This window comes from Galleria mellonella, unplaced genomic scaffold (genome assembly GCF_026898425.1).
Source record: "Galleria mellonella isolate WM207_F2 unplaced genomic scaffold, CSIRO_AGI_GalMel_v1 utg962, whole genome shotgun sequence".
Classification (NCBI taxonomy): domain Eukaryota; kingdom Metazoa; phylum Arthropoda; class Insecta; order Lepidoptera; family Pyralidae; genus Galleria; species Galleria mellonella.
In genome coordinates, this window is record NW_026442180.1 from 1,559,126 (window position 1) to 1,574,442 (window position 15,317).

Genomic DNA, 15,317 nt, shown 5'->3' on the forward strand with positions numbered 1-15,317 from the left:
TCTATAGACGGTTAATTATTTCATACAAGCATTTAATGTCGGTTATTGTATGAAATATAGGACTTATTACATTATGTATTACATGCATTTAATCGTACACAAAACAAATCCAAATCTCAGAAGAATCCTTATCCAATGTCTGAGTATTGCATACCTGCTAAGTGTCAATGTCATTTTGACAATCTAGAACTTATAGTGATTTCAATATTATAAATAACTGCTATCGCTATATGTTAAAAATTGTTAGAAAAAATATAATTGTTATATTGTCTTTTAAACAATACATTTGTATATCATACTATTTCTGAGGTCTAGCTAAATGAGACTAATAATGGATAATTTTATGCCATTAATATAAAGCATTTTTTTATATATATTTTCGTGACATGACATATGATTTTAACAACACGACAATTTTAATATAAAAATGATTAAAAGACTGTCATCATTGTGTTCTCTTGTATCTGATATTTATGTTGTATTTAACGTGTGTATGTATGTGTGTATATGTATGTGTATGTGTATATGTATATATATGTGTATGTGTATGTATGTATATATGTGAATGTATGTGTGTATATATATATAATTATTTATAATTTATGTAAATATTTATTTAAATTTCTGTCTTGCACTACTACTGCCCACTCACTACTTCCTATGCCACTGCGTTAGGTTGACTGGAAGAAATCTCTTTTAGAGATAAGTTCGCCTTTGCTAACATTGTTATTAACTTATTGTTGTTACTGTATGTTTTTGTGCAATAATATATATATATATATATATATATATATATATATATATATATATATATATATATATATATATATATATATATATATATATATATATATATATATATATATATATATAATTAATAAGTATACATACATATCTGTCACGCCTATCTCCCATTATAGTAGGCAGAAACAATAGAACGCCAAACGCTTCGATTCAAACAAACCTCTTTCGCTTTTTTTACATTCATTAATCTTTTCATACACGCTCGCCGGTTACGTATACTTTTAATTTTGCTCTTTTTCGGCACGTAGCCTATTTGGTCGACATACGGACATACATTTAATCTAAATGGACGTCTAGAGCGGCCCCTATTGACCACTACATTTTTTCTTACTCGATAAATCTTTTACGTAATTCTAATTTCATCATCCATCCTCTCCAAATGGCCAAACCAACACAACATTCCTTTTTCGATTTTTGTATAATTAATAAATAAGTAATTGTCAATACTAACATAGTTTTCCAAAATTTTATTTTATTTTTTCAAACTGATAAGACCAATGATTATTATATTTTATACAGGTATGCATACGATCTATGAATAATAATTATTATAAAGCAACCTCAACTATGTTATTTCATATCTATATTTCACTTATGACTATTTCAGTCACAATTAGTAACATCACTATTTCGACAATTACAAGAAGTTTCGTCAGCACCACGCGTGCAATAAATTCCAATTTTTGACTGATCGGATTTCCAGATGTTATGATTTTGAAACCAGTGGACACTTTAAATATACATAAATGAGACAAGTTCTCACGTTAGTATATAAGTGTAGTGTATTTAGTAAATATTCAGTCTCGTGCGTTCCATACAGACTTTCACACAATCTCCAGTGGGGAAGTAATAAAACCCATCGGAAAATTAAAATCCCGAATCCTTACAAAGAAATTATTATGGCTGATCCTAAGATTGAAGAAATTTTAGCTCCCTTCAGAGCTAGCGTCAAAGAGCAGGGTGATTTAGTCAGAAAATTAAAGGAGGAGAAAGCACCGGAAATCGATGTAAAGAAGGCAGTAGCTGAATTGAAAGCAAGGAAAAAATTGTTGGAAGACAAAGAATTGAGCCTCGCACCCGCGGAGGAATTATTTGATCGTGCAAAAATGGAGGATTTGATCAAAAGGCGGTTCTTTTATGACCAGTCATTTGCAATCTATGGGGGCATTACTGGTCAATTCGACTTCGGGCCTATGGGCTGTGCACTTAAAAGTAACATGATCCAACTATGGAGGAAGTACTTTATATTACAAGAACAAATGTTAGAAGTGGACTGTTCAATTTTAACACCGGAGCCTGTTTTAAAAGCTTCTGGTCATGTGGAGAGGTTTGCTGATCTCATGACAAAAGATGTTAAAACTGGAGAGTGCTTTCGGTTAGACCACTTAATCAAAGCTCATTTAGAGAAAATTAAAAGTGAGAAGAATACAAAAGCTGAGCTGAAAGCTGAAATTGAAGATATTCTGGTTAAACTTGATGGTATGACAGCCGATGAGATGTCAGCTCTCATGCAAAGATTCCAGATGAAGTCTCCGGTGAGTGGTAATGAGCTTACACCACCTATTGAATTTAACCTGATGTTTAACACTCAGATCGGCCCTTCTGGACTTGTAAAAGGCTTCCTGAGGCCAGAGACTGCACAAGGAATATTTGTAAACTTTAAGCGTTTATTAGAATTTAATCAAGGTCGTCTGCCTTTTGCTGCTGCTCAAATTGGCAACTCATTCAGGAACGAAATCTCCCCACGGTCTGGTCTATTGAGGGTTAGAGAATTCACAATGTGTGAAATTGAACATTTCTGTGATTCTAAGGACCATCCTAAATTTGATACTGTGAAGGACACTAAAATGTTGCTGTATTCTGCTGATAACCAAGAGCAAGGAAAACCAGCTGAAATTACTACTATTGGAGAAGCTGTCTCAAAAGGCATTGTTAACAATGAAACCTTAGGTTACTTCATGGCTAGAATTCACCTCTACCTATTAGCTGTAGGTATTGACCCCAAAAAGCTCAGGTTCAGACAACATATGGGCAATGAAATGGCTCATTATGCTTGTGATTGCTGGGATGCAGAGTGCCTGTCTAGTTATGGTTGGATTGAATGTGTAGGCTGTGCTGATAGGTCTGCCTATGATCTTACTCAGCATACAAAAGCGACAGGCATCCGACTTGCTGCTGAAAAGAAACTGCCTGCACCTAAACAAATTGAAGTAGTCGAAGCTGTAGCTAATAAAGCTGCAATTGGTAAGGAGTTCAAGAAGGATGCAAAAGTAATCAATGATTCATTAGCTGCTATGGATGCTGCTTCTCTTGATGACTTGCAGAGCAAATTAGACTCTAATGGGGAATATATACTCAGCACTTCAAATGGTGATTTTAAACTGACACCCAACTTGGTCAGTGTCAAGAAAAGTCAAAAAACAGTCCATGTTGAAGAAATTATACCAAGTGTCATTGAACCCTCATTTGGTGTTGGCAGAATACTTTATTGTATATTGGAACATAACTTTAAGATGAGAGAAGGTGATGAACAAAGGACCTACTTCTCGTTGCCAGCTACTGTGGCACCAATGAAATGTGCAGTACTGCCTCTTAGTGGTAATACTGAATTCCAGCCATTTGTAAGAGAACTTAATCAACTTCTAACAAATGTTGATGTCTCACACAAGGTTGATGACTCGTCAGGTTCTATTGGGCGCCGTTACGCGCGAACTGACGAGTTGGGAGTCCCGTATGCTATTACAGTAGATTTCGATACTATCAAAGAACCTCACACAGTGACATTAAGAGAACGAGATAACATGGGGCAGGTACGGCTTCCTTTGGAGGATGTTCCTATAGTAGTTAGGGACCTTTCTAACAGTAAAATATCATGGAATGACGTAGAACAAAAGTACCCTAAATTCGAACAACAAGAGAACGTCAAAGGAGCAGCGGCATAGAATATGACGTAAATATTGTCATTTGCACAGCTGTAGGTATTTAATGATCTTGTATTGTTTCTCAGTTCATTGAAAATATATTTATTATTGTTAGCTGTAAGCTTTAGTTTTGTTTACAAAAATATCTGTTTTTAAAACAAAGCTTAATAAATTGCTGATGAAATCCTGTTATGATATTTTATTTGCAATCATTATTGATATAAGTAAATTGCATCACTTGAATTGAAAATTCTGTTACTATTGCATTGATAATGATAAAATAATCACGTACCATTTTTTTATGAAAGTAAACTGTCGTCGACCATTCGACGCAGCATCAGTGTCTGAAAATCATGTACTATGTCACCCATAGTTTTTTTTACAATGGATGATAATGGAATGGTAATCTCGCTTTCGCTAACGGTGTATGCTAGCGGGGTACCAGTGAGGGATCATAGGTAAGAGGGAAAAGGCAAGTTAGTTGGACCGTTATGATGAATACACCTGGAATCAAGCACGATACTTTTCAAAGGGAGGTAGATCTGATAGTTATTGGTAGCAATAAGACTAGTAGTCCGCATTACTAAAATCCCCCCCCCTGCCGTTTATGGTGTCCCTCGTATACTGTCCCACATTTTCGATAATCTCTTCATAATCGAGATTACGCAAAGCGAACAAACAACCTCTTTTTAATAAACACTACTTTTTTATACTGTACTGCACCAATATTTTTGAATGTGAAAATTACATTGAACTCTATTTAAACTGGACACTGATACGTTAAATGGACGAAGACTGATGACATTAGTCATTTTGTTCTCTAAAATCAGTGGTAAAAAAAACCCAATAGAAAACAAAATTGTACAATCTATTGAAATTGCAGGTATTATTATATTATCCTTTATAAACATCAGTTACTAGGAGACATTTAATTATGGTTAGTACTCAGCTGTCGCCATAGCTAGCAATAAAACAAAACATGAACATTACTCATACCTTATTTATTGCAATTCTCAGACACAACTGTTAATAGTCATCCTCTTAAGTATTACAAAATAACGTAACATTATCTATAGCGGCGGTCTTTGGAGCGCGATCGGCGGTGTCGGTCCTTTGACCGGGAGCGATCTCTGTAGCGGTCGCGGCGGTCGCGGTCACGTTCGCGTTCACGATCACGGTCACGATCGCGATCGCGATCGCGTCTGTCTCGCTCGCGGTCACGATAGCTGTCCCGCTCTCGGTCTCTATCTCTATCCCTGTCGTCTCGTTTTGATTTATCTTTAGAGTACCTGTAAAATAAAAATTATTTTGTGATCCGTGTGAATACATATACTATATGCTAAGTTAGGATCTAGCCATGTGCTAAACAAATTCCATTTAAATCCGTTCCGATGTTTTTGCGTGAAAAAGTAACAAACACCTATCCATCCTTACAAACTTTCGGATTTATAAAATTGCTAGCTTTTATTCGCGACTTTGTTTGCGTGACTGGGATAAAAAGTAGCCTATATCTTTCTCCACCCCATATAGTAGGTAAATACCCTAATTTGATAGTAATTGGTTAAGACATTAAGGCGCTAAAGGTAATAAACAAACTCACTTTCACATTTATAATATTAGTAGGTTTAAGTCTGGTCTACAAATTACATTTGCCCCTTACACTACTATTGGTAAAGGTGTAATATGTATCAAAGCTAATATATAAAGGCATTTGCAATATGTATTAAATTAAGAAAAATACAAATTAAAAAACGATTGAAAGGTTGGTACCATGCATCTCTTTTCCTTACATAAAAAGTAATCCTTGTAGTATTTACTAATAGAGTGCACAGTTAAGGGAGTCATTTGTGACAGATGTGATCATCATCATTTATTTATTTATTCATTAGTACAAATATATGTACATGGCGGACTTAATGCTAAAAGCATTCTCTCCCAGTCAACCATAGGGAAGTGTCAGAATACTCGAATGCGGTAATTATCATATCAGTCTTTAACTGGCTGAACATAAGGTTCCCTATTACTAGTAGTTGCCATGCTTAGCAGGCGGATGGGCAACCACAATTAGGTCTTAAAGATGGGCAACAGCGTGCCCATCTTTCCCCCTCCCTTAGTCGCCTCTTACGACACCCACAGGAAAAGGAAAAACACAGAACAGCTATACTTAAAGTTTTTCAATAAAATTCTTTGGATAGGATACAATTTTTTTACCTAAAAAATTAAATTGCAAAAAAATCTACAACACAGATATAGGGACATAATTTTTTAATAATTTCACAAGTTGACTTAGTTTTGATTCTGTACTTATGACTGTCCAATAATAAGGGATATATGAAAGAATAAAATTAGTCTATAGCGACCCGATGATATTTTTTTACAACGCATTGCAGGTGTGCTGCCAGCCTTTTAAAAAGGAATATGCTCTTTTCTTCGAGGTTATTATATATGAGAATAAGCCTCACGTGTGATGGTATTACTCACCTGTCTACCTCGCCATAGTCTCGTCTATCCCTATCATCATGCTCGCGACGGTCTGTATCCATCCTGCCTGGGTTGTATGCACTGCCAGCGCCACCGCCGCCGCCGCCGCTCCCACCGCGAAAGTTAGGAGCAGGCTTCGATGCTGCAGTCTGTCTGTTATGCTCAGCTAATCTATCATCACAACATGAATTTTGGATTACACTATATAGTGTAATCCAAAATTCGGCTTTTTCTTGTGGAATGCAAACTTAATATAATATTAATATTATATTAAGTTTGCATTCCACAAGAAACAGCCGTCTTCAATTGTGGCAAAACCAGATTTTTTAAATTAAAAAATAAACTGCTGAATCAATTTTGATAAAAAATTTATAGGACCAATTGGTAAGTATAACCTTGTATAACCTAGTTGATTTACAACTGACAGTAATAAATATTAAAAAAAAAAAACAACCGCATGAAGAACCTTTCTTTTTGAAGTCAGTTAAAAAAAGATTTGAGTGTTTATTTGTAATCAAACCAAAAAACTCACCCATTTTTAAAAATTCCTATATGTAGAAAAAACCTAGACCTATACAAACAGACATACTTTTATATTATGCATGGGTTGAACTGATAAACATCAGAAGGTGCAGTAGGTACATAACAGGTATTTAGGCATGCTCTGTTTATGACAAGAATTATGTACATGCACCTAACATATAAAATAAATAATTCTTATTCTTAGTTTTTCATAATTAGTACCATACTTTAGTCTCACAGCATATAGGGAAAAACTTTAGCAAAGCTTCTTGCCAAAGCTAGGATAAATCCTATCCTAGAAGTAGGAATATAATTCCAAATTATTATGTAACTCTACCAATATTTAAATTGCATACCTCTGTTCAATTTGCTTTTGTATAGGTACGGGAATCCTCGGGAACAAAGTGCTAAACCAGTCGAGCTTGATTAGCATCTGTCGTACCAGCGTACCGATGGTGGTGGTGCCACCACCACCTGCGCGTGGATCGACCTCTTCATCGTCATCCAAGTAGTCGGCATACCAGTCGAACAGATCTGCTGGGGGCTGCGTGTACCGAATGTACATGAAACCTACCAAACAATGAGAATATTATGAACCAAATAAAGTTATTTACATTGGTTTCTTTGTACCACTCATGAGTGCTGTGTAGGGGGGTGTAACATGGCCCTTTCAGTTAGAAGGGTGAATAAAGCAGCGGAATTGGTAACCATAGATTCATAACACATTAAGAAAGACAAAGAAGGGGCCGTATAATGAGCATCAAGGAGGATACCCTATTACGCCTAATTACCTATCACTTTCCATCAGAAAGGCCATCACCTTATTTACCATTTCTATACTGCATAAAAAAATAATGTATTACATAAGAGACATTGACCAAGACCTGCACATTATATATTTCCCACTCATATACCTATCCTTTGTTCTCATGGGAATATTTGAAAATTATTTCTTAGGAAATCTTTATACTGTACACCATAAAATAAGTTTATTACATTTCTTAATTAGTCAGTGAATAGTATTTCCTTTTGATATTGAGATACAGAAAAAAGATTTAGTCAGATTTTCAATTTAATATTAATTTAGTTTATTTAATCTAGGAGACTTATAGCACAAGGAAAGCTAGTTTGGGCTTCTGTTCCCCTTATTTGTGTCTATTTTTCTCATTGTATTATTTACACTATGTTTTATTAATATGGTTGGAAAATAAACATTATTAAGTCACTACTTCCATAAATAATACTTTTTAATATACACTCACCACACTTTCAAATCTGAGGGCTAAGGTGATATGTATCTATTGGCTATGCTTAAAAAAAAGAAGTTGCTGAAAGATAAAATTATAAGATAGTGGGCCGACTTAAAGGTATCATACAAAGCTCTATAATCAAATAAGTCTGGTTATTTGATTACAAGTGGTTTAATAATGTAATTATTTTAATGCAATAACGTTAGATTACATCTTTTACAGTATTGGAAATAGGCAACAAGATGTAGTTTGTACCTGGTTGAGATATCAATAGTCATCAACAGATAATTATGAATAATAAATAAGACCTCATAAATTATGTTTTTATGACTTCCAAATAATAGGATAATATGTGTTAGAATTAAACATCACTTTCTTACCCTTTACATTGCAGCCCTACAATACTTGAATTGTTGCATCTCTTTTGAAAGTGAGTAAGAAAGTGATCAATACCCAGAAGAATCATTCAAATACCTAAAAAAATAGAGGTAAATCACAATATAAATATATAAAATTGTATGACCAAATGATAAAAAAGCAGATCTGTGACTAGGAATCAGTACTGAATGTTTTCAGTATTATAAATGCATTTATGACATTGAATACATCAAATGTACACAGATATTGCCAGTCTGATGGTAAGAAGTAAACAAAGCCTATGCATCTGCAACGTCAAGTACATACTTGTTGCTAACATTGAAAATTTACAACTAATTCATAGAGTTGTTTTTTATTGATGATATAATTTAAAATAACTTTTTGTCTGCATCTAACCTCTTGTGGTTACAACTAGTCTCTAAATTCGTTAAACTAATATCTGCTATAAGAATATTGATGCATACCAAGAGCTCTTATGTATGGGGAATCGGTGTGTTGCAAAAGGCCATTGACCTGCTTGCGTGTCAATCTCAGAGTATACAGCTTGTAGAGCAGGCAAAATGCTGTTGACACGATACCGCCAGCTCCCACACCTCGTACCTGTCGGAATCAAAATGTCTAAGTTACTTTTCTAAAAATTTTCAAAGGTTTATATTTTACTGTAGATATGTGGCCAGTTATATTACTAATTAATGAAAATGGCAGCAGTAATGCAATAATCAAGCAGCTGACCTAAGGAATCTTCATACAACCTATTTTATTTTAGAGATAAAAATGAATGAATGAATGGATATCACAATATATGTTGTATATTGACATTTCAGCGAAACACAGACCATCACAGTCTTGTCGCCAAATGGTCAACATTAAACTCCTATCAGTAATCTATTAATGATGCCTGAACATGACTCATTTAGAAGTGAAACAAGTGTCGCAAAATGTGCATAAACTGAATAGCAGTCAGATATCGAGAACTAATATGAAGGGTTATAAAACTTCTACTAATAATAAAAATAATAGTACCGAATTCTCAAATTTTGCCAGAATTACACAAGATAATTAAATAACCAGTGATGTGGACTTCTGCACAATAACACCGAACTTAGTAAACTGTTATCATACTTCTATGGATTAAGATGACCTTTATGTCATCTTAATAATATCTATATATCACTGACTTGGCAGCAAAATATACGTATAATACTCCAGTTGCACAGAGGATTAAAAAAGCCAGTTTTAATGCATAATAAATTAATTTAATAAATTTCTATTAAAGTTTACTCATACTTTTATGTCAACAAAAATATATTTTATATTACTGAAAACTGTGTATGGAATCTGTCATAAATATTAGGAGAATGTTGATAAACATACTCACGCCGCCACACATGCCAGTTTGTCCGGCCGTCTTGCGGCTGCCACGTTCCCATGGCTCCAAATGCTTCACCTGGTAGTAGATCTCGTCCACCACTTCATGGTATGTCTTCAACTTGAACAGATGAACTGCAGGCAATGAAATAAGAATTAATGTCAATACCTACACAAAATAGGGCAAAAAAAAAAAAGTTAATATTTACTTGATTGAGAAAAACGTAAAGTAATAATGAAAATCCAAACTCCTGTGCGTTGGTATGTTTGCTTACCTACCTTTGAAGTAGCTAGAACCTTGGATATTTGCTAATATTAAAGGGTTCAGATTCATAGTCTGTTCATTACCCCATATTGGTAATATGTTATGTTGTTTGCTGGTTTTCGCAGGCTTTTGCTGATTATATTCTGAAAAAGTCAATACATTAGCAAAACGAATGAACAATGGTTTGGAGAGAAAATTGGCGTAACACTCACCTTCCACATCAGTCATTATATTATAAGATACACTATATGTATACTTATCATAAGAATGAAGAATTGCTAAAAATAATCCAATTAAGTATCCCTTTTATAAATTAAATTAATTCGTTTGCGTTTCCTATAACATCTAAATAATAACTTTAATTTTTATTTCCATGACAACAAAAAGTAAAACATAATGGCGGTTGCCACATTTCCGTTTCCTTTCCGGAACTGCGGCTTTTATTGCCATATTAAGAAAAATTGCTACAATAAATAAGTTTAAAAAAAAAAACAATCAAAGCATAGCAAAAAAATTATGTACTAATCGAGAAAAAAGTAAATAATAGCATATCTTCTATCCTCTTTTTGCTTTTATATAAACGTAAGAAGCAAACAGGCAACCATATGTTTTAATTTTAACCCTTAAATTATAAAATATACAGATTGGTAATGTCTGTGTAGACAGAAAATATAATAACATGTATGTTAGAGAGAGAAAAACAATAGGACAATAAATAATTTACATAAAATAAATCCTAAGAACAAGGAATTACATAGAAGGAATGACAAAATAAATACTGTAATTCATAGCACTAGCCTGCTATAGAAAATAATGTCAATTATATGTCAATGACAAATTTTATATTACTAGATTATATATTCGATACAGTTCATATAGAAAATACGCAAGCAGGTTGTATTGAATTTGGTAGGGTTATACGGCCGTATAACATTTTCTATACACTACTATGAATTGACAAAAATAGCAACTGATGTATTTTTTGTTCTCTTTTTACTAATTACATTTTATAAGAACAAAGGAGGCAATCATATGATTTACAGTTCTTATCATTCCTTCTATATGATTTCTTGTTCTTAGAGGATAATATATGAATTCTTTTTCTAAACTTTCCTATTCTGTTCAAAAACAATGACAAGAAATGGAATAAGTTTTGAGTACAAACTGGTTTTAAAATATTAAAATTTATATGTTTAAGTTTATTATAAATTGGAGAATTATATTTACGATAGCATCAAGATATTTAGATTCGTCAATTATTGTTATTCTACAAAATAAAGTGATTACTTGCTATGTGGCATAGGTACATATCTCTTTGTATGGATTTAGTTGTACTAAAATATAGGTAAAAATATCTTTTGTAACATTATTATAAATTGGTATTTTTTAAGTTTCTACTTTTTGTATCATTCTAACTATATAACATAATAATTAATATAGAATTAGATGGTATCGAGTACTACTACTAGTTACTCTTTTGATAGATGATAATGTAATGGTAACCCTACTTGCGCTATTGGTATATTCTGGCAGGGCACCACTGAGAACGTAGTTCTCTAAGTAGTCTGTGGAGGGATGATAGGTGAAGATGAAAGCAGGTCAATTTCGATATGGGGTGAACAAAATCTTGTCCAATTTAACCCTAAGAAGATACAAGTCTGCGCGTTCACCGCAAAAAAGATGCCGTTTGTCGTATTTCCTCACTTTCAGGGCACTTCCCTTGATAAAAAGTCGAGTCTAGGAATTCTGGGCGTTGATATATCTTGCGACGTCCAGTTTTGCGGTCATCTGGAGGAGAAGGATAAGATAGCTTCCAAAAAGTTAAGAGTGCTCAATAGGGTGAGATGGTATTTCATGCCGAAACACCGCCTGAAATTATATAAAGCTCAAGTCAGGCTGCATATGAAATACTGTTCTCACTTATGGGCAGAAGCGCCACAGTACCAACTCCTTCCGTTAGACCGCATTCAAAGTCGGGCGGCTCGAATTATTGATAGTCAATGCCTTACTGTCCGACTTGACCCACTGAAACTGCGTAGAGATGTTGCATCTCTGTGCATTTTCTACCGAATTTATCATGGGGAGTGTACTGAGGAATTGTTCGGATTGATACCTGCTGCTGATTTTCACCACCGTACAACTCGCCACAAACTAAAGTTTCATCCCAATCATCTGGACAAGCGGCGGTCTTCCACCGTGCGTTTTTCAAGACACTTTTTTCCACGCTCAACCATTCTTTGGAATCAACTTCCAGTAGCAGTATTTCCGAACTGACACGACCACATAACCTTCAAGAAAAGAGCATATTCCTTTTTAAAAGGCCGGCAGCACACCTGCAATGCCACTGGTGTTGTGGGTGATCCTGGGCGTTGGTAATCACTTACCATCAGGTGAGCCGCAGGCTCATTTGCCCCCTGTGTTGTAAAAAAAAAAAGTTAGCAACATCGTGATGAATTCCACTAGAAGTAACCACAATGGTTTCCAGGGGAACCACATAGAGGTAGACCTGATAAAGTGTATTGCTAGTAATGAGGCAGTTAGACATCATCCCCCCACCCTACCCCAATACCAACTACTAGGCAATTATACAATTAAAAGATAAGTATCCTATAAAATCCACAAGATTATATTACTTAGTCTATAAGCATAGTAAAATTAATAGTACTATGTCAAAAGGTTCTAGAAGGATTATTACAAATTTGTTATTAATAAAAATAAAACACAAATGATTAAATAAGATTTTAACTTAAAATTAGAGTAAATAATTCTATACTATAATATTTATTGATAATACAACTCCAAATTCATTCCATCATGAATTTCATCTGTGATTGTTAGTTATGGAAATCACTGGAAAAGAGCATTGATTTGAAAAAACAACAATAACTAAGATTACCAAAGTAACAATAATAAATAAAAACTAATAATTATTATTTTTTTTTTAATGGATGATAATGGAATGGCAACCCCACCCGCGCTATTGGTATACACCGGCAGGGCACCAGTGAAGGATGATAGATGAGGATGAAGCAGGTCAGTTAGCCCATCGTGACAAATTCAACAAGAATTGTTTACGATGGTTTCCAGGGGGAACTACGTGGAGGTCGACCTGACAGGGCATATTGCTAGCAATGGGGCTGTCAAACTCCATTACTAACAATCCCTTTCCCCCCAATAATTATTATTATGTTTGCTAAATCATTAAAATCTTATCTATAATATTTAACAAAAAAAAAAAAAATAATAATAATTATATCATCATAGTAATAAATTATAACTTGAAAACTGTAATTCCTGATAAGGTCATTACATACATACATATTTGTTCGCGACATTATTGTATATATAGCGATATTTATAGCAATGTTTATAGTTAGTTGTTAAGTCCCTAGTTTAATCGTTTTTGTATTCTGTTATTTTATATAGATTTTACGTAGATTTAAGATACCTATAGTGTAAGTCAAATAAAGCATTCTTTACGTGTTGTCATTATTACCTGCGAATAGAAATAGAAATTGTAAAAACAAATAGAAATAAGTAAATTGTAATAAATAAATAAACGCTATAGAGTACCGATTTGAAGAGACACGCGTCTCGTTCATTCTCGCCCCGTCCCGCTCGCGCAGATTCGCTAACGCGAGTTGGAAACGTTATCGTGCGAGCGGGCGGGTATAAAGATAGGCCGCCTCCCGTCGAGCGGCATTCGCTTCCGGGCAGCGACGCACTACACTCGAGAAGAAATAGGACAAGAAGAAAAAATACTCTCTTCAGACGGTACCGGAGGCTTCAGAATAGTAATCGCTGTGTTTCACTCCAGCCTGAACCAACGCCCCTACAGTCCACGCTCACCGAACGGCAGTCCACACCGTTCAATATTCATCACACCTATCTCCCATTGGTATAGGCACAAACAGTGCAAAGCCAAATGCTCTGGTTATGGGGTTAATATATATTTATATATGAACAACAGACCTGCCAGATTGCAATGCAAATATTTGCTTTATAAAAAATGAAAACTGCAGATGAAAAGTTCTATAATCTAACTAATATAACAAAATTGTAGCTAAATAGCAACAGTTCATGGGAGACAATTAAGAAAAATTTATGTAATAAGATATTGATAAATATTGATCTTAATAAGACCAATAGATAACAAAACAATAATTTTTAGAAATATTGTCTATCTGTCTGTATGTTTCTTTTATCAATACACACAAACTACGGTCAATCAAATTACATGCAATACAGCTGTATTCCTGAAGGTCTAACCTAAAATTTGGTATATATTTAATTTTACCATATAGAACTGGTTTTCCTACTTCTGAAATACAAGTATGTGAAGTAGTGGTCAAGAGATTAGTAAGCAGTAGTAATTTGTATATTAGTATACTAGGGGTATTACTTGGGCGATGTGCTGAAGAAGGGCCAAATTAAAAGTACCCATAACCGGCAAGCGTGTATGAAAAGACTGATGAATGTGGAAGAAGCGAAAGAGGTTTGTTTGAATCGAAGCATTTGGCATTCAATTGTTTCTGTTTACCCTAATGGGAGACAGGCGTGACAGATATGTATATATGTATGTATGGGTATTACTTATACAGTGAATTGCAGCCAAGAGTTTATAATATAAAAAGATAAAATTGAAAAAGGATACAATCAGACAGCTTAATGTGGTCCTTAAATACTGTGTACCATTTCTTCAAAACAATTTTGTCATATCTTGTACCAGTTTGTGCCGCAATAAGCTTTTTCAAATCCCCAACAGTATCGTCAGGGTTGCATTTAACTCTCACTTTCTTGCCGAGTCGATCATTGCATGTAACTTCTAACATTTTCTGAAAAATAACATTATAATTGTAAACTTCTCATAAGTTCGAGGTTATGATGTTATAGATTGTTTAGGTATGGTAAATAACGATTGTTATTAATTCTTTCGTTAAACGCTTTAGTCGTGTAATAAACATAACAGTTTTAAACGATAACTCTTGATGAATAAAATATTTGTACATACATTATTAATCTATAGAGTTGTTATAAAATAAAAACAAAAGGTAGAATTCTAATTGCAATATAGATAATTCTAGCAAAGTCTCGCAACAACAAATCAAGGAGAGCAGTCTCTTTTGACATATTTACTCTGTGAGTGACATTGACAATTGAAACGAGCGTATGCGTATACAAAGATTAATAAAAAAATAATTTTTGATACAGTTCAAAACAAATGCACTTTTCTCAGTTTTGCAGTTTCTGTTTTGTTTAATATCTACCTTATTTTAACATTGACACTGTCAGATAGACTGACTGCAAACCTATTTCATCCAAAACATC

General features: G+C 34.1%; 3 protein-coding genes across 4 annotated transcripts; 1 reads left to right on the forward strand and 2 right to left on the reverse strand.

Annotated features, from left to right (window-relative positions):
- Positions 1-1,421: 1,421 nt before the first annotated feature.
- LOC113522840 (glycine--tRNA ligase) lies at positions 1,422-3,913 on the forward strand. Its single transcript, XM_026908677.3, has one exon. It carries the CDS (start codon positions 1,551-1,553, stop codon positions 3,744-3,746), a length of 2,196 nt encoding a protein of 731 aa, XP_026764478.1. The 5' UTR covers positions 1,422-1,550; the 3' UTR covers positions 3,747-3,913.
- A 794-nt stretch (positions 3,914-4,707) lies between these two features.
- Positions 4,708-10,430, reverse strand: LOC113522564 (pre-mRNA-splicing factor 38B). 2 transcript variants are annotated; one of them, XM_026908291.3, is made up of 7 exons: positions 10,202-10,429; positions 10,004-10,132; positions 9,735-9,859; positions 8,821-8,956; positions 7,085-7,298; positions 6,207-6,377; positions 4,708-5,014 (listed from the first exon to the last, which is right to left on the reverse strand). In XM_026908291.3, exons 1-7 carry the CDS (start codon positions 10,215-10,217, stop codon positions 4,792-4,794), a joined length of 1,014 nt encoding a protein of 337 aa, XP_026764092.1. In that variant the 5' UTR covers positions 10,218-10,429; the 3' UTR covers positions 4,708-4,791. The 2 variants fall into 2 exon arrangements, with proteins under 2 accessions (XP_026764092.1, XP_031769731.1); XM_031913871.2 differs by lacking the exon at positions 10,004-10,132 and having other exon boundaries at positions 10,202-10,430.
- A 2,287-nt stretch (positions 10,431-12,717) lies between these two features.
- Positions 12,718-15,150, reverse strand: LOC113522756 (ubiquitin-like protein 5). The gene is made up of 3 exons (XM_026908564.3): positions 15,001-15,150; positions 14,644-14,824; positions 12,718-12,814 (listed from the first exon to the last, which is right to left on the reverse strand). Exons 2-3 carry the CDS (start codon positions 14,819-14,821, stop codon positions 12,771-12,773), a joined length of 222 nt encoding a protein of 73 aa, XP_026764365.1. The 5' UTR covers positions 14,822-14,824; positions 15,001-15,150; the 3' UTR covers positions 12,718-12,770.
- Between the last annotated feature and the right edge of the window lie 167 nt (positions 15,151-15,317).